This window comes from Delphinapterus leucas, chromosome 7 (genome assembly GCF_059928025.1).
Source record: "Delphinapterus leucas isolate spDelLeu-1000000601 "Yukka" chromosome 7, BTC_Dleu_Yukka2, whole genome shotgun sequence".
Classification (NCBI taxonomy): domain Eukaryota; kingdom Metazoa; phylum Chordata; class Mammalia; order Artiodactyla; family Monodontidae; genus Delphinapterus; species Delphinapterus leucas.
Genome location: NC_143135.1, coordinates 5966355 through 5985333, shown reverse-complemented (window position 1 = coordinate 5985333; position 18979 = coordinate 5966355). Strand labels below are relative to the sequence as shown.

The 18979-nt window shown below is 38.3% G+C and overlaps 1 protein-coding gene across 1 annotated transcript in view; it reads left to right on the top strand.

Annotated features, from left to right (window-relative positions):
- Positions 1-18979, top strand: part of TOP6BL (TOP6B like initiator of meiotic double strand breaks) — an 89560-nt gene that overhangs the window by 41428 nt on the left and 29153 nt on the right. The window contains 5 exon segments of the mRNA XM_089914484.1: positions 5767-5850; positions 7027-7082; positions 7822-7893; positions 9401-9596; positions 17077-17227. Of these exon segments, the coding sequence (XP_089770610.1) occupies positions 5767-5850; positions 7027-7082; positions 7822-7893; positions 9401-9596; positions 17077-17227 (559 nt within the window).

Here is an 18979-nt window from a genome sequence, read left to right as displayed (position 1 = left end):
GTCAAGTAGCAATAAAAAAGCTGATTTCAGTGAGCCAAGGAAAGCAGTTCTAGAAAAGGAAATCATGTGTTTTAGCCAGTCTGAACAAACAATGGTAATTCTTATACCTAACATATATATTATTTAAGCCTCCTGACAACTCTATGAAATGGATAGGACAAGGATTATCATCACCCCATTTTACAGATACAAGAAAACTGAAATTCAGAGAATTTGACTGACTTTCCCAAGGTCATACCAAAGTTAAGGACAGAATTAGAATCTGAATCAAAGTCTTACTCATATTGATCAGTGCTGTTTCAATATTCATTCCTTTACTCAGAAACCTGTGTTTGTTCACGACAGCTTCACTGTGCTAGACAGAGTCCCAAGACATGTCACTTGATCCCAAGGAACTTGGAATCTAAAGGAAAAGATAGATAAGTAAACAACTAATTACAATGCAGTGTAATATATATCATGATACAGGTATGCACTGATGCTGAGGTAGCTTAGAGGAAGGATACCTAACCCAATGGGAAGTTGTCAAGGTCTAGAGGTCTTTCATGAGACTGAAAAACAGATTTTCTGGGTATAAGAAGTTCAGAGACTTGAAAGAACAAAAATTTATCATCAGAGTGATAAAGTTTCTTTCTTTTTTTGTTTTGTTTTTCCTTATTGCAAGAGCAGTGTTTCCCTCAGGAAAATCAAAGTGTGCATTTAGAGTACAGATAATTGACTTAATCAAGGTAGCCACTATTAATATCTTGGCGCATATTTTTTCACATAAGAGTGGGACATTTTAGTTTAAGCCTTCCAGAACAATACAGTTCCAATCTATGGCCGTGGAGGTAGGTGGCTGGAAATGAGTGGAGGTCAAGGCCGTTGGAGTTGAGGAGGTCAGAGAGTTATGAGACCAAATTGTTGCTTAGACTGGTCATCCGTTTGTATGTGGAAGTCAGCCACGATGATGGCAGGACAGAGGATGATGGCAGAGGGTGATGGCAGTGCAGAGGAGAACTGTGAGCTTAGTGCCCAGTAATCAGTTGGTGATAGGTGGGGCGAGGTAAGAGCAGTATAACCTAAGAGGAGCAAGGATTTCCTGAAAGTATTTGCTCTATTACATCTCATTGTCTCTGATACTGTGCAGCTATTTAAAATATTTTTAAAATTTATTTATTTATTCTTTATTTTTGGCTGCGTTGAGTCTTTGTAACTGCGTGTGGGCTTTCTCTAGTTGCCGGAGCGGGGGCTACTCTTTGTTGCGGTGCACAGGCTTCTCATTGCATTGGCTTCTCTTGTTGCAGAGCATGGGCTCTAGGCACATGGGCTTCAGTAGTTGTGGTTTTTGGGCTCAGTAGTTGTGGCTCACAGGCTCTAGAGCGCAGGCTCAGTAGTTGTGGCGCACGGGCTTAGTTTCTCCGCGGCATGTGGAATCTTCCCGGACCAGGGCTCGACCCGTGTCCCCTGCATTGGCAGGCGGATTCTTAACCACTGCGCCACCAGGGAAGTCCCTATTTAAAAGATTTTTGAATGAAGAGAATGAGAAGAGAAAAAGGGGAGGTTGTGAAAGATTTCATCATACACGTATATCTCAACAGGGAAGAAGGGTCAAGTGGCAAGGTTTATAGCAAAGGCTAGTGAATGGAGACCTCCATGAAAAAGCGGTAATAAATGATCCACTGCTTTGGGCATGTGAGGAGAGCTAATTCCAGGGAAGACTGAGGAAAACTTCATTTAAGAGAGATGCTGGTTTTGTGTTTATGCTCAGTCAGTCCTGCATCTTGGAGTCCATTAGGCTAGATAACATGTATTTCCAAAAACAATTTGATTTTGCAAGATCTTCTTGATGAATTTATCCATTTTTGTATTTATTTTTGCCATGATACAAAATGATAAAATGGGTAGAGATATACATATATACATACAAACCTATCTATCTATCTTTGCATTTCTCTATTTCTCTATTATCTATCATCTATCTACTTACCTATTTAAGCAAAGAGAGAGAGAGACAGAGACACTGACTTTCTTTTAGAAAGTCATATAGAGCCCATAACCACATGAGTTCATGTTTGAAAATATAAAACAGCTCCCATATTGTATCATATGATTAGACTTGTATTTAAAGGCTGAAACGTGATTCAATAGTAGTTTCCGCTGCCCAGGGCTGGCAGCATATGTTTTTTCCTAACAACATGTAAGTAAATTCACTGCTTCTGAAGGTATGTCAGGCCTGGGGTACTGGGTTTCTAACACCCAACTGTAAAAGGCTGTAAAAGACTGTGTAGTGTCTCTTTCTTTCTTTCTTTCTTCCTTCCTTCCTTCCTTCCTTCCTTCCTTCCTTCCTTCCTTCCTTCCTTCCTTCTTTCTTTCTTTCTTTCTTTCTTTCTTTCTTTCTTTCTTTCTTTCTTTCTTTCTTTCTTTCTTTCTTTCTTCCTTCCTTCCTTCCTTTCTTTCTTTCTTTCTTTCTTTCCTTCTTTCTTTCTTTCTCTCTCTCTCTTTCTCTCTCTCTCTCTCAATAATTTATGAGTAGACCTTAAAAGGAGCTATTTGCTTTGTGTTAAGTATCCTCCACTGACCTGACATTATGTCACTTTATCTTCTCAGTCTGGATTAGGTGCCAATCGTTCTTGTGTATTTCTTTAGCATCTCTTATATATTTAAATCATAAAGCTTCTTCACATTGTCATATAAATTATTTATTTTGTCTTTCTCTTCTACTTAAGTGTAAACTCTTCAAATTCAGAGATTGTTTTATTTATCTCTGTAAGCCTAAGTACATGATAAGCTACATTAAGTGTTTTATCAGTGAATAAATACACATACATATTCAGTAGTCATGTTTAAGCATTGCCCATCAGGCTCCATAAAAAATAATGATAGATTACGTAGTATCTGATTCAGATAGCTATGTGTACAGAAAATGAACATTCTTGGAGAGGCAGCATTTCATAGTGAAATGTGGGCTCTGGAGTCAGATCTAGGTTTGACTCCCAGTTCTGCCACTTAATTAGCTATGTGTGACCTTGGACAAATTAATTCGCTTATTTAGTCATTATCCTCATCCATAAAGTGGGGGTATTTCCTACTTGTATATAAACTGCTTGGCATGTAGCAGGTGTTCAGTAAATGGTAGTTCCCATCCTTACTAATTGTAGACCCTCTCTGGTAGCTGCTCAAGGAACTTTCACTTACTTGGTTGCCTTACTGCTAGATATAATTAAGCCCTTTCTGTGATATACCCTATAATCACTAAAGTTACAAAAGTTTGAAACTGTTCCAAGAAGTTGTTTTGGAAGTGTTAAGTATAGGAAATGCTTTCAAGAGACCATTGCTTTTCTACTATTTGAACATTTTATAATAAAAAATTTTAAAAGAAGGATGTGACTATGGGATGTATGCTGCAATTACTGTTTAATTACTGCTGTTTACATGTGTGAATAATCCTAGATTTGTTTCCAGAATTTTTTAATAATCCCCATCCACTTTTCTAATACTTTCAAATATTTTTATAATAGTTTTTCTAATTATCCCCACCCATTGCACAGTTCTTTTTTTTTTTTTTAAACGACAGTAATCATTTATTATGTCTCACAATTTCTGTGGGTCAGGAATTGGGGTGCTAAATTTTGGTTCAGGGTCTCCCATAAAGTTGCAGGCAGATGTCAGCTGGGGCTGCCATTGCACAGTTCTTGATCTCTTTTTCAGTGTACTTATAAAGAGTATTATATTTCTTTTTATTTTTTAAATATTTATTTATATTGCGGTATGCGGGCCTCTCACTGTTGTGGCCTCTCCCATTGCGGAGCACAGGCTCTGGACGCGCAGGCTCAGCGGCCATGGCTCACGGGCCCAGCCGCTCCGCGGCATGTGGGATCCTCCCGGACCGGGGCACGAACCCGTGTCCCCTGCATCGGCAGGCGGACTCTCAACCCCTGCGCCACCAGGGAAGCCCATAAGGAGTATTATAATAGTTTATTCTTCATTAGATATTTACATGTTTCTTCTTTATTGTGTTATGAGATTTTTGGGGTCTGGGACCTTTTTTCTCCTTTAATATACACCTAGTACATGGCTCTGTATTTTCTGAGCCATTAATAAGAACTTACTGGTTGGACTTCCCTGCTGGTGCAGTGGTTAAGAATCCGCCTGCCAGTGCAGGGAACACAGGTTTGAGCCCTCATCTGGGAAGATCCCACATGCTGCAGAGCAACTAAGCCCGTGCGGCACAACTACTGAGCCTGCACACCTAGAGCCTGTGCTCCTCAACAAGAGAAGCCACCGCAATAAGAAGCCCGCGCACCACAATGAAGAGGAGACCCCGCTCGCTGCAACTAGAGAAAGCCCGCGCGCAGCAGTGAAGACCCAACGCAGCCAAAAATAAAAAATTATATAAATAAATAAATTTATTCAAAAAAGAAAAGAAAAAGAACTTACTGGTTTCTGACTCTATTTCTTCTTCATTGACTTCTCCATTTTTTCGGAGACGCATTTTAACTTCGGTTTTAGGGACACTATATTAAATATAGTATAGGAAAGTGGTTAATACTAAAGCTTTGGAGCCAGATCAGGCACACCTTGGCAAAGTTGTTTAACCTCTTTGAAATTCATTTTTTTTATCCATAAAATGTAGGTTATATGTACCTAATATGGTTTCTGTGAGGGGTAAATGAGGTAATATAAGTAAAATATTTAGTACCACTCCTGGAATAGAGAAAGCCCTCATTAAGTGATAAATCTTATTATATTTGTATGGAGGTATCAGGGTATATTGGAAAGAGCATGGACAATTGTTGTTAGATAGACTTAGGGTCAAATTCTGGCTCTATTACTGAACATCTTAGGCAAGTTGCATAACTTCTCTGAGCCTAATTTTTTGGTTGTTTTTTTTTGCCGCGCTGCAGGGCTTGCAGGGCCTGAAGGGATCTTATTTCCCCGGCCAGGGATTGAACATGCGCCCTTGGCAGTGAAACCTCGGAGTCCTAACCCCTGGACCTCAAGGGAATTCTGAGCCTCATTTTTTTTAATCTATAAAGAGGGGATTGTAATACCTGACTTGAGGATTGTTGTAGATATAGCACCTGCACATTGCTTGCCACATAGTAGGCATTCATCAAGTGGTATCTATTATTGTTACCATGTCTAACATATATTTTCAGATTATTCTTTGGTCTTTAAAACAGTTTTGTGAGGTTGAAAGGCTAAGTTTTATGCCTGTTTTGCAGATTAGGAAATAAGGTCCGGAGAAGTTAAGTGATTTTTTTTCATGATTACTGCAGTAATTTTTATAGAGCCAGTATTAGAACACAGGTCTTCTGACTTCTGAGCTTTCTGCTTTGCAGCTTTTCCTTAAATACAAATGTTTGGATGAATGGATTAAGGTTTAAAAATAGGTTCTTTTTAGTGCCTGTTCCTTTGACTCCACTCAGATTCTTAATACAGATTGACCCACATTAGAATAGTAAAGATAGAGTTACTCTTCTCAGCTCCAATCTAAATTACTTTTAAATTTGTTCCAAAAGGTGGTTTTGAGATTGTGGGTTTTACTCTGGTATTTGTTCACGTCTCCTGAAGTTCCATGAAATTAGGTACCTTAGCCCAAGAAGTGATGGCTATTAGATTACTTTTGGTGTTCAGTTTTCAGACCCAAAGATGTTTCCCCTTGGATGTCTGAAAAGCTTTCTGAGGTGTAGTTACTTTTATAAGAAGAAATACCATAATTTAATTCACTTGTGCTCTTGGGTTTGTGTATGTGCAGTGGATGTTTTTGTTATGTTGTTACAGGCTCATGAAAAGCCCAGAACTTTGATGACAGATAGCCTGGTTATAAAGAATTTTTTACGCAAAGTCATCACTGTGCTCCCCAAGGTAAGCTGTTCTTTTGCACAATAACGATTCTCTTGTTTAAGTCATACGTTTTTAAAAGACCTCTACTCTGTAGGGCATGGAAGGATCTGATTGGTCCTCTTTCTTTTAATTACAGTGATTAAAAGTTTTAATATTGAATTGATTTGGTTCCTGTATCCCTAAGGCAGGCTTGATGTTGGTCATGTGACATAGTTGAGAGCCCTTGGATATAGAGAGAACTTTCTTTTGGGTTCTTATTTTCACTGCCTTACTGTTTTATTGTATCACTTTGGATACCTCGTTTCCCTCTTCTGCGCTTCATTTTTCTTTTAAACCTGGATGATAAACTTTGCTGATTATCTCCTTTTTTTCTAAAGTGACTATAAGAGCAACTAAGGAAATTTTGATAAAATACTTTGAACTCTGGAAAGCTAAAATTTCTATTATTACCTGTAGTTTGATATGTTCATAAAGTTGCACACAAGTATGCTATATAACTTCCCCTTTTTTTCTGGCATGTTTCCTACTTTTTCTGTCTTAAGCAGGATTCAGTACTTAATTGTTTGCCAGTCATTCTTCCAAGTGCTCTCCACGTACTCACTCATTCAACCCTGCCAACACCCCTTGTGAAGTAGGTTTTATCATCATTCCCATTTTATAGCCAAGGAAATATGGTACAGAGGTTAAATCACTTGCAGGGCCAGGATTTGAAATGAGGCAGTCTGGCTCTAGAGTTCCTTATTACCCATTATATTATATAGAAAAAAAAATAGAGGTTGAAGGTATAAAATAATTAGAACAGTGAAGTAAATTGGAAGGAGGACATAAGAGATGGGGATAGGGGAAGAAAAAACAGAGAAAAAAGCATGGAATATTCCATATATGAAAACAATGGAAACAATAGAGAGAAAAATTGATAATTCATTTAAGAAGGGGAGAAGAGATACATTAGGAGAACAGCAGAGGACAAAAGGGTAGTATTTCCTCATAATTTGTGACTACTTGGAATTGTAATGTAGAACGCAATGTATTTAAGATGCAGAATTTGAACACAGACAAGTGTTAAGTATGTTTAGGGAAAGTGCAATGGAAAAAAAAGGTGATACAAAGAATATCTTCTCCTTTAGGAATTGAGTATGGAAAATTTTAATCCCTATTCTGGTTCATGTTAAATATCACACCCCATTTATTTTGCAGATTAGATTTAATTTTAGTGTAAAGGTGAATGGAATCCTCTCCATGGAGATCTTTGGGTAAGTCCTTAATCCATGGCTTAAGTTTATGCAGTGGCTCTACAATTTTTCTCAGTCATTATTGTTCTATTATTTCCAGTGGGTTCACAGTTTGATTTCTTGACTCGAAGTCACTTTGAAACTAATTTTCTGAGACCCCGCCCCCCACATTTGCTTATTGTAGATTAGTTCTTTTTTTAATAAATTTATTTATATTACTTTTGGCTGTGTTGGGTCTTTGTTGCTGCACGCAGGCTTTCTCTAGCTGTGGCGAGTGGGGGCTACTCTTCGTGGCGGTGTGCAGGCTTCTCATTGCAGTGGCTTTTCTAGTTGAGGAGCACGGGCTCTAGGCGCCTGGGCTTCAGTAGTTGTGGCACATGAGCTCAGTAGTTGTGGCTCGCGGGCTCTGGAGCTCAGGCTCAGTAGTTGTGGCGCACAGGCCTAGTTGCTCCGTGGCATGTGGGATCTTCCTGGACCAGGGCTTGAACCCGTGTCTCCTGAATTGGCAGGAGGACTCCCAACCACTGTGCCACCAGGGAAGCCCTCTAGATTAGTTTTTAACGAGTAAGTAGATTAAACCTTTCATGACTTTCCCTTTCACTAGAATGAGAAAACTTAAAAATAGACATTTTCCCCTTGGTTAATTGGTTACTAAATTTCAGTAATTTCTGGGGTTGGTACTCATGGGCCAAAATTTGTAAGAGGCAGAGATTGGTTTTAGAATCTTTGAGATATGGCTTAGCTTTTCTTTGCTTTGCAGGGCAGAGAATGAACCTACTTTGAACCTGTCAAATGGAATTGCGCTTGTCGTAAACCATCAGCATTATGTGAGGTGAAGGGGAAAGCATTGTTGTCCCTCTCCATGTTTTACTCTCTTACTATGAGTATGAATGTGGGCAGAAATTGAAAATGGCCTCAGTTGTCAATTCTTAGTGCCAAGTGTCAGATTCTCTGTAAGAAAATTGAAAGTAGAAATTTTAAGCTACCTGTATTGAAAATGATGATTATTCCTGGCTCCTTGAATATATTCTAATTGACCTGAGGACATGCATGTTCCTTCTCCTCTCCATGCCTTAATTTCTTCTGTAAATGAAACAAAACAAACCCTGCTAACTCCAATCCCATTTAGACATGAGAAGAGAGGAATGACTTTAGAGATTGCTTGAACTCTTGGCTAGAGAGATACTATGACTGCAAACGAATTCTTTGTATATTATTGCTTGTGTATTAGCATTTTGCATAGGTTTAGAAATCATCTTTCTTCCCACCTCTACCTTTTTCAGACTGCAAAGAAATCCATGGAGGAGGTGGAAAATAAATGGAGTAGAACCCTGTGCTTTGCCTTCCTGTACTATCCAGTTACCACAGAACCCAAAGTGAACATGAATTATAGCAAGAAAATGCCTAACTTATGTTTAAGTCCAGCGAATCTATTCTTTATTCCATAGTTTCTGCTTCCACTTATATGCCCTGGATCAACACTGGTAGTCATAGGATCTTAAGGCTTGAAGAGACTGCCTATGGTTTTTCAGTCTGTTTTCTTACTTTTGACCAAAATTACCTCTCAGATTAGACTGTTTTATTCTTTAATATCTGCAGGACACAAAACCCCCACCCCACATCTTTATTTAGTAATCTTCTAGCATCATACAATCCCTACAGGCAGACAGCCTTGCTATCATAGATTGACTGAAAGAGTTTAAGCCTCTAAGCCAATGTTTGTGGACATATTTCCCTGGGTGACCTGATTAGTTTAGAGAAAGGGGGAAAGGTTCATTAACATTTCTTTTCTGTTTAGAAAAGAGCTGTTGGAAAGTAAGCAAATACCAAATTTCACTAGATTCTTTCTAGAAGAGAAAGATGTCCCAATTTTTTCTCATTACTCCTACCAAATAGTAACCTCAGACTTCTTCAGGGGAAGGTGTAGCATGTGTAAAAGCAGAAACCTAAGTATCATGAGGCCAGTTTTAGGCCATTTGTGATTCAGGGACCCCTGACCCCCACCCCCACCATGTTGATCTTTGAATGATCTTGGAAACTTCTGCTCAGGACCATAGAGTAATTTTAGTGGCGGGAATATACTTTTGAGAATATAAAACTGCCATTAGTGGCAGCAAAAGCAGGAGCCATGCTATAATTCCTGAAATGCCAATTTGTCTACTTTTTCCATTCCCTGTGATTCACTGAGTGGGACACAAGTTACTTATACCAACAAAATTTATGTGGTGGATGATATGGTTATGCATATGCTAGAGGTTATAAAAAGAATTTTGAATTCCCTTTAAAATAACTTCTTAAGAGGGAAAAAAGCTAAATTTGTCTTACCTGTTTTTTGACAGTACACCAAAATTTGGTACAACTGAATTACTCTGCAGCAGAATCCATCCTGTGCTAGGACATCCAGTAATGCTCTTCATCCCTGATGATGTGGCTAAAATGGGCTTGTTGGGGGAGCTGATACTGACTCCAGCTGCTGCTCTCTGTCCTTGCCCAAACGTCTTTTCCAACCAGCTGAATAGGATTTCTTCAGCTTCCATATCCTTTTGATGACAGAGTCCACCAAAATGTTCAAATTCATTGTCTTTGAAAATGGATTTTTATATTTCAATTCTAGAAAAGCCTCTAGCATATAAACTCTGTATCTAGAAGCTGGTACGATTTGTATAAAAACAAAAATCCAATATGAAAGCTAAGCTTGAGAATTTTTCCAAGAAACTTTAAGCTATAAAATATGACAAGTGCCACACTGTTTTCATATAATCCAGTATGACTGAAGCATGGAATGAATGGTGCAAGAGGGAGAGATGAGGCTGGAAAAGTAGTTTGGGGTTGAATATGGTGGATCTTGAGTGCCACACTAAGGAGTGTGAACTTTATTCTCTATATAATGGGAAACCATTAAATGTTTTAGGAATCTCTAGCAGCCTTGTACAGGATAGGTGGGAGAGAGACGTCAGTAATCACTAATTAAATAAGTAAGTGAGCTGGGCAAGAACTATTAAGTGCATGAATTAAAAGTGTGATGAGCATGGAAAGGAGAGACTTAGCACTGGAAGGAATCAACATGATGAGGTAACCAGTTTGTTGTTTGGCTAGGGAGAGATTAGGGGCAGAGAATGGCTAAAGTTGATGTCAAGAACTCTATATCCAGAATAGGCAAATTTATAGAGACAGAAAATAGATGGGGAATGATTCTCCTGGGAGTGATAAAAATGTCCTAAAACTGATAGTGGTGATGGTTGCACAACTTTTTGAATATACTAAAACCAATTTAATTGTACACTTTAAATGGGTGATTTGTATGATGTGTAAATTAAATCTCAGTAAAGCTGTTAAAAAAGATTTCCATAGATGGCCAACAGAATAATGATACTGGCAACAAGATCTGAGGAGTGAAGAAGATTAGTTTGGCTTTACAAAAGTTGCATTTATGGTGCCTGCAGGGCATCCTTTAAAAATGGCAAGCAGCCATATAGAAATTTTGGTCTGGAATTTGGAAGTGGTCAGATTTAGAGAAATAGATTTTAGAGCCTCAGAGTTTTCTCCATAGGTAACTATAGTATAGTATAGTGCTATGGCTAGAGCATGACACAGGAGTAAAAATGCTAGATTCACCATGAATTAGCTGTGTGACTTTGCACAACTTACTCAACCAGCCTAAGCCTTTATTTCCTCAGCTTTAGTATGGGGATAATAATACCTACCTCATAGACTTATTTTCCCTTGCAAAGGTTTCTCTTGTTGTTGTTCTTTTGGGGTTTGTTTGTTTTAGGGTTAACTATATAATAATCCATGTGAAGCTCCCAGCATATTGCCTGACACATAATATAAGTGTTTGATAAATGTTCAGTATTATTATGATTATATGATTGAAGCTGTAGGAGTAAAGGAAGTTGTAATAGAGTATAAAGAACAAGAACAGAAGAGGGCCAAGGTCCTGGTATGTTAAATGTCAGCTGAGGACGTCTTTAAGGAGGAAGAAGGAGCCAGGATAGTGATAAACACTGTGCGTGGACATTTCATATTTTAAAACATGCTTTTTCTTAATATCTAGATCATACGGAAGAGTATAAATAAAATATGAAAGTTTCTCTTCGTCCTCATCCCATTCTCAAGAGGGAATAAGACAAATTTTCTATCCTCTTGGAGTTTACATTTTCATGGGAAAATTTAATAAATAAATGGATGTTAGGTAGTGATAAGTGCAGTGAAGATAAAATAATGTGGGTAAAGAGATAATGATGGGAATGTCATTTTAAATATTATGGTCAGTGAAGACTCCAGGGAGGTGATGTTTTAGTAAAGAGAGAGAGCTAACTATGAAAACTGGTGGGATTTCAGTTTCTGAAAATGGCAAACTAGGTAATTTAGACCAACCCTCCTAATGAAGACAAAGGCTGGATGAAATACCAAGACATCATAAAAGTATCTAACAGCTAGTGAATAGGGAGGAATTTCTGGGCTGTGATTTAGGAAAGAGAGGAATTACAAAAAGCTGAGCCCAGCACTGAGGGCTCTTTTGCCCTAGGGTCATTTGCCAATTAGAGCAAGTAGCTGAGAGACTAAGACAACTTCTGAATCAACGCAGGAGAAGAAGGCCAAAGAGTTCAGGGCCTGCTGAGCTTGGGAGTGCTGTTAAAGACACCTCTTGTTTTGGACAGGGATAAGTAAAAGGCTATACTTTAAGGAGTAAGGTGAACCTGAAATAAACCATCCTTCAGTGGTGTGCATTTATTTTGGGGGTTGGTTTAGGCAGGCCAGAAAATCTTAAACTTTGAAATTGGTTTAAGGTGATTCTAAATTTCTAATTCTCCCAGATGCCTTGTAGAAGCAAACAGAAATTCTTGCTAGAGGAAGATAACTGCATCTATGCTTCAGATTATTTAACAGATACTTAAATATAACATCCAGCTCCCATGTGCATGCACACATTAACATACACACACACACACACACAATCAGGTACAAGAGAAGACAAGGAGGCGTGAACAAGAGCTAACAAAAACAAAAGCAACAGCAACATGCACTGGGACTCCAGATAATTGCTAATATCAGATACTGATTTTAAAAATAAAAAAATATGCTTACTATGTTTATGAAAATGAAGGCAAGCTTAAAAATTTTGCCAGGGAACTGAAACTATTGAATGTGACATAATTTTAAAAAGAACCAAACAAATTGTAGAACCAAAATATACAATAACCAATATTGAAATTCAGTAGGCAGGTTTAACAGCAAATTAGACACAGCATAACTGAATTTACGAACTAAAATATAAGGATAGCAAAAACTGAGCAAAACAAAACGAAGTGAGACAAAGGATGGAGAATACAGAAGAGGTAAACAGTGAGAGGAAACAGTGAGACATTCTAATGTACATTTAATTCATGTTCCAGAGGAGAAGAGAGAGAAAAATGGGGCAGAAACTATATTTGAAGAGTTAATGGCTGAAGCAACTAAAACAGATTTCAAGCTGAACAATCAAGCAGGATAAATAAAAAGATATCCACTCCTTGGGACTTCCCTGGTGACACAGTGGTTAAGAATCCGCCTGCCAATGCAGGGGATATGGGTTCGAGCCCTGGTCCGGGAAGATCCCACATGCCGCCGAGCAACTAAGCCCGTGTGCCCCAACTACTGACCCCACATGCCACAACTACTGAAGCCCATGCGCCTAGAGCCTGTGCTCTGCAACAAGAAAAGCCACCACAACGAGAAGCCCACGCACTGCAGCGAAGAGTAGCTCCCGCTCGCTGCAACTAAAGAAAGCCCGTGTGCAGCAACGAAGAACCAACGCAGCCAAAAATAAATAAATAAATTTATAAAAAATATATATCTGTCTATATATCCACACCTTCTAGAAGATCAAAGACAAAAAGAAAACCTTAAAATCACCCAGGGAAGAGTAGAAAAAAAAAAAAAAATCACCCAGGGAAGACAGATTGTCTTCAAAAGAGAAACTGACAGCTGACTTCCTCATACCAACAGAAAGTAGTAGAATAATAGTGTTAATGTCCTGACATAAACTAATCATCAACCTAGAATTCCATACCCAATAAAAATATTCTTCAGGATAAAAGGTAATGAACCTACCTGTATATTATATTACTGTCCTAATCCATACAAGAAGAAGAATTAATTCAACTGACTAGAGCAGTGTTTTGACTGTACATTCTTGGTGGGATATTCTAAGGATGAAATGAACTGCAAAGAACTCTTAAAATTCATTAAGTGGTCTTGATTCTTAGTAATAATATTGGTATTATTATATTGAAATTGTGTGCATACTTATGTAAAAACAAATAAGTAATTATGTTAACATTGTTAGGAACCAAATTTTTTAGCATAAGATAGAAGATATATGAGTGTAAATTCAAAGAAATAAAAATCTTTAAAAGTAACTTTGAGACAGAATTGAAAATACCAATGTGAATCCCCAATTTTTCTGACTTTAAAAATTATATATTTCTTAGCTCTGTCCACTAAAAAAAACCTTAGAAGCAATGAACACTCGTGGTACTCAGAATGTGTCCTCTAAATACCACTGCTCACTAAAAAGGAGAAGTGGCTGATTCTGGGCCTAAAGTAGAAATGTACAAGATGAGCTGGGTATCTTGTTGGGCCAGAAAGCAAGGAAGTTATCAAAGGCCAATGAGATTGTGTCAAAGGATTTAGGAACTTCCACTTCCAGCCATGATCAAATAACAGGGACTGGATTTATTTTCCTACCCTGAACAGCTAGAAAAAATGGACAAATTATATTAAACAACAGTTTTCAGGTATTACACAACAGATAATGCAAGACAGTGGTTCTAGAAGGAGGAGAAACAAACAAGTGAACCCTGTGTTTGCCCCACTGTACTGTCTAGAGAGAATTTCCAGGCTACACCACCAGGAGGGGATACCCAACTGGAGTCTGGTGGATCTGAGTTGAGGAGACAAAGTTCAAAATTCAGGGAGGTCTAGACAGCTAGGATTTATAGAAAAAAGTACTGAAGAGGAAATAAATACATAGAAATAGAGCTCCAGACAGAAGAGAATCCCTGGAATGCACACAGAGCTGGGAATAGTTCCTGTTCCTATCAGGCAGGGTGGAAAGCTTCATACTTCTTAAGGCATGAGGTGGAGTCTTAAGAAGGCTTTGCCTGAGTAGTGGGGAAAAGTTAGCCATAGCCTACAGGATTCTCTAGTCCCACGTATCAAAGCTTAAATGTAAGACCAATAAGACTGAAACTGTTTCCAAATAACTTTACAGTGTCCCAGAAAAAAAGTTCAAGAATATTTATAGGAATACAAAAATATTCTGCACCCAAAAAGGTAATCTTCACAATGCTGGGCATCCAATAAGAAATTACTTGGCATGCAAACAAGCAGGGAAATAGGGCCCATAATGAAAGAAAATTTTCAATCAATGGAAGCCTACCCAGAAATGACACAGGTGATAGAATTAGTAAACAAGGACATTAAAACAGTTATAACTGTATTCCATGTTCAAAAAGTGAGAGTAAAGATTGAACATACTAAATAAAGAGGTGAAAGAGATTTTTTTAAAGACCCAAACTGAACTTCTAGAGGAAAAAAATATAATTTTCAGGATGAAAATAATACTGAATGAAATTGATGGCGGATTTACACATTGCAGAAGGAAAGATTAGTGAACTTGAAGACACAAAACTAGAAACTAACTAAAGTGAAATAAAAAAAAACTCTAAAAAAATAAACAAAGCATCAGTGAACTGTGAGATAACTTCAAGTGGCCTAATTCAGGGATGTGTAACTGGAGTCCTGCAGGGAGGCAAGGCAGATAAAACATTTGAGGAAATAATGTTCCCCAAATTTCCAAATTTGATGAAAACTATAAACCTGCAGATCCAAGAAGATCAATGAACCCTAAACGTAAGAAACATGAAGAAAATTATACCAAGCCACACCATAATCAAATTGCTTAAAGCCAGTAGTAAAGAAAAAAATCTTAAAAACAGCTAGAGATAAAAAGACACATTACATATTGAGGAACAAAGATAAGAAATACCACAGATTCCTCACTGGAAACAGTATAAGCTAGAAGAAAATGGAGCAACATCTTTAATAAAAGAAAAGAAAACTGTTAATGTGGGATTCTATACCAAGAGGAAATACTTTTCAAAAATGAAGGCATAAATTAGATAACTAATAAGAACCTGCTGTATAAAAAATAAATAAAATAAAATTCAAAAATTCAAAAAAAAAATGAAGGCAAAATAAAGAATATTTCAGATGTACCAAAGTCTTCATCACCAGGAGACTTGTATTATAAGAAACGTTAAAGGAAATGCTTTAGGCAGAAGGAAAATGGTACCAGATGGAATTCTGGATCTACTCAAATAAAGACGAGCACTGGAAATCATAACTATTTGGGTAGATATAAAAGATTTTTGCCCTATTTAAAAAATCTCTTCAAAAGATAATTGACTGTTCAAAAATATCAACAGTGTATAAGACTTACAACATGTGTAGAAGTAAAATGTGTGACAACAGCACTAAGGCCAAGAGGGGAGAAATGGAAGTACATTGTTGAAGGATTCTCATACTATACATGTGTGAACTGTTACGGTATCACTTGAAGGCAGACTGTGATAAGTTAGAGTTGTATACTGTAAAGCCTAAAGCAATCCCTAAGTTAATACCACAAAGAGTTATAACTAATAAGTCAAAAAAAGGGATAAAATGGAGTTATAAAAAATACCCAATCCAAAAATAGAAAAGAAGAAAAAGGAAATAAAATACAAGGAACAAATAGAAAACAGGTAACAGGATGCTAGATTTAAACTCAGCCATAACAGTATTCATATTAAATGTAAATAGTTTAAACAACCCAATTAAAAGACATTCACACATTTTGACTCTTCGGATATTTCACTCTTATTCTGAGTTTGCAGCACCTAAAATCTCCCCTGGCTCTAAATAGTGAATGTGTTGGCCTTAGCTCAAGTGTTAATGCCTTCTTGGATTTGTGATGGAGACTTCATTCATAGGCACTGCCTCCCTTTGCTCTGTTGTGACTTTCAGTAATGCCCCAGTCCCTACTGGGTAAGGATTTTAATCTTCACACTTAATGCCTCATGTTTACCCTATGAAAAAGAGGATGAAAACAGAAAGATACAGGACAATATATATTCTGGTCTTATTAGCCTTGGTTCAGGGGACAACAAAGTTTAGGCAGTGGTTCTTAACTGGGTGATTTTGCCCTCAGAGGACATTAGGCAATGGCTGGAGACATTTTGATCCTTATGACTGGTGGGAGAGGTGATATTGGCATCTAGCGGGTAGAGGCCAGGGAAGCTGCAAAACATCCTACAATGCACAGGACAGCCCCACAATAAAGAATCATCTGGCCCAAAGCGTCAACGTGCCAAGGTTGAGAAACACTGGGTTACAGGGAGGGTGAGGGTAGGAATGAGAAGTCAAGAGAAAGAAACCATTTAAGGGCCTACCTTCCTTAGTCTTGGTTAGAGAGTAGGTTGGAGAAGGTGAAGTGTTTCCCTCTCAATCTGAATATACTTAAATACTTACTGGGAAATATTGCTTTGTATATACTTTCATTCTAGCATGTATCATATCATATTACAGTTTACTGGTTTTTACATGTATCTCCCATACTATAAATATAACTTGAAGGTAAGTATTAAATCTGTATATTCATCTTTATATCCCCAGAACTTAGTACAGTGTAGTGTTTAGCCTGTGGTATTATTCAAACCTATGATTTAATGAGTAGGAGAGTAAATAAACGAATTGTCCCAAAACTATATTTGTAGCTCACACTCATTAAACCCAAAATAATTCCTGGGGATTCTAGTGGATCTATCTCTGGCGCCTCACACCTATCCTTAATGTGGAAAAGGCTTAATATGTAATCGCCTAGCACACTAGTTTATTTCTGAGAGTGTGAACCAGGTCAGTGTTGTGTTTGTTTTATGCATATAAATACAGTTATAAGAAACTAAAAATTTGCAATTTTCTTTAGCAACTATACATATTTCTATATGGACCTTCAGGTCTGCCTCTGATATTGCTAAATCCGGAGCAGCCAACTTCTACTACCTTCAAAGATACCTCTTATTTCATTAACTGGAAGAAATACCACTTGTGTATGGTGCCCAATTTGGATTTAAATTTCGATAGAGGTAAATCTCCCTCTCTTTGTTTGCATAGGAATAAAGAACTCTGGAGAATATTAGAGAAATGCAAGGAGATATAAATAGCAAGTGTATATAAGAATAGGACCGGGCTTCCCTGGTGGCGTAGTGGTTGAGAGTCTGCCTGCCGATGCAAGGGACACGGGTTCGTGCCCCGGTCCGGGAAGATCTCACATGCCGCGGAGCTGGGCCCGTGAGCCATGGCTGCTGAGCCTGCGTTCCGCAGCGGGAGAGGCCACAACAGTGAAAGGCCCGCGTACCGCAAAAAAAAAAAGAAAAAAAGAATAGGACCTAGTGATCTGATGGCTTAGGTTGGGGGTTACAGGTGGGAGTCTGGCTAAGTTTGAGATTCCACATGAAGTGAGTCAAACAGGTGTCAACAGGCAAAGCCCCATCAGAGCCTAACCGTTCTGGCATTACGTGTTGATGCTGGTTCTCCTCATTTCTACTGCCTTCTCTATTCCTGGCCCTCTTGATGTAGTCAGTGGGCCTTCACCTTCCAGGGACTTGTTCAGAGGGTTTCTATTGTACCTTAATCCATCAACTCTGGGGTTTTAGAAAGGTTAGTAAAGTTGCAAGGACATCTTTGAACTATCGTGGAATAGAAATATTTCCCAATGAAATGAAAAAATCCATATAAAATTACTTAGAAAAATTGTAATACTACGTAAAAGCAAGGCAGGAGTATAAACCATATAGTGATAAACCTAGGAAGCTGACTGTACTATTCATATAGAGCCTAATCACATTGGCTTTGGCTGAATCATACTGAAATTGGATGCTTAATAATTAGACCAACAAATAAAACTGAGAAATAGGAATATGCAACCATGAGCTGATGTCTAGGAGCTTTATAGTCTTGAGTTTGACTGTTGTTAGCTAGAATCCTTTGAAATTTAGAAGGCAGTCTGTTCAACTGGATCCTGAGGAAGTTCACCAGTAGCGAGGAGGTATTCTAGAGTTGTGACTGGTATGAGAAGATTGAAGCCTGCCAGTATAGGGAAGTATTTCCGGGGGAAAGATAGAATCTTCATCTTGGAAGTAGGCCTCGTGGTAAGACACTTTTTCTTGAGTAGGTAGTTATTCCAGAGGGCGGAATGAAAGGAGGGTGTCCTTGGGCTTCTGGAGGTAAGTGGTTTTGTGAGGAAAGAATGTTTGGTCTTAATAAGGCTGTGGCCACAGCTGTGGGCTGCCCCTTAGCACTTATATGGGGCCAGCAATGAGGGTGAAGTGCTTTCCTTGCTCCCTTGGGTAATGGCTGCTTACCGTACCACCTGGCCCAATGAGGGGGAATACCTACTACTCCTCTCCCCTGGCAAACTGTGGAAGATGTATTAAGAGAACAGTGTCCCCTAATGGCTCTGCTATTGTACCAAAGAGAGCCTTTTGGAATTGGTTTGGCTTTTATCTTGGGGGTGTGTGTGTGAGTGTCTGGGTACCTGAGTCCAAATCCTGTCCTCTCTTCCTGGTTATAACCCTCGCTAGGGGGGTCTTAGTAACTTGAATGGTGATTCATGTTCCTCTGAAAGTGAGGCAAGCGAATGTGAGTGAATTATATGTATTATTGTCTATTACTGTTATTTGTTTAAACTGAATTGGCTATTTAGAAACTGAAAAAAATCCCTGAAAACATCCAAGATGGGACTCTTCTGAAGTTCTGAAAACTGGTTTTTGCATAGGCCTTAGAGGAAGTTAGCTTTCTAGAAGGAATTGGTATTTCTCTTCCTGTGTCTTTGAGAT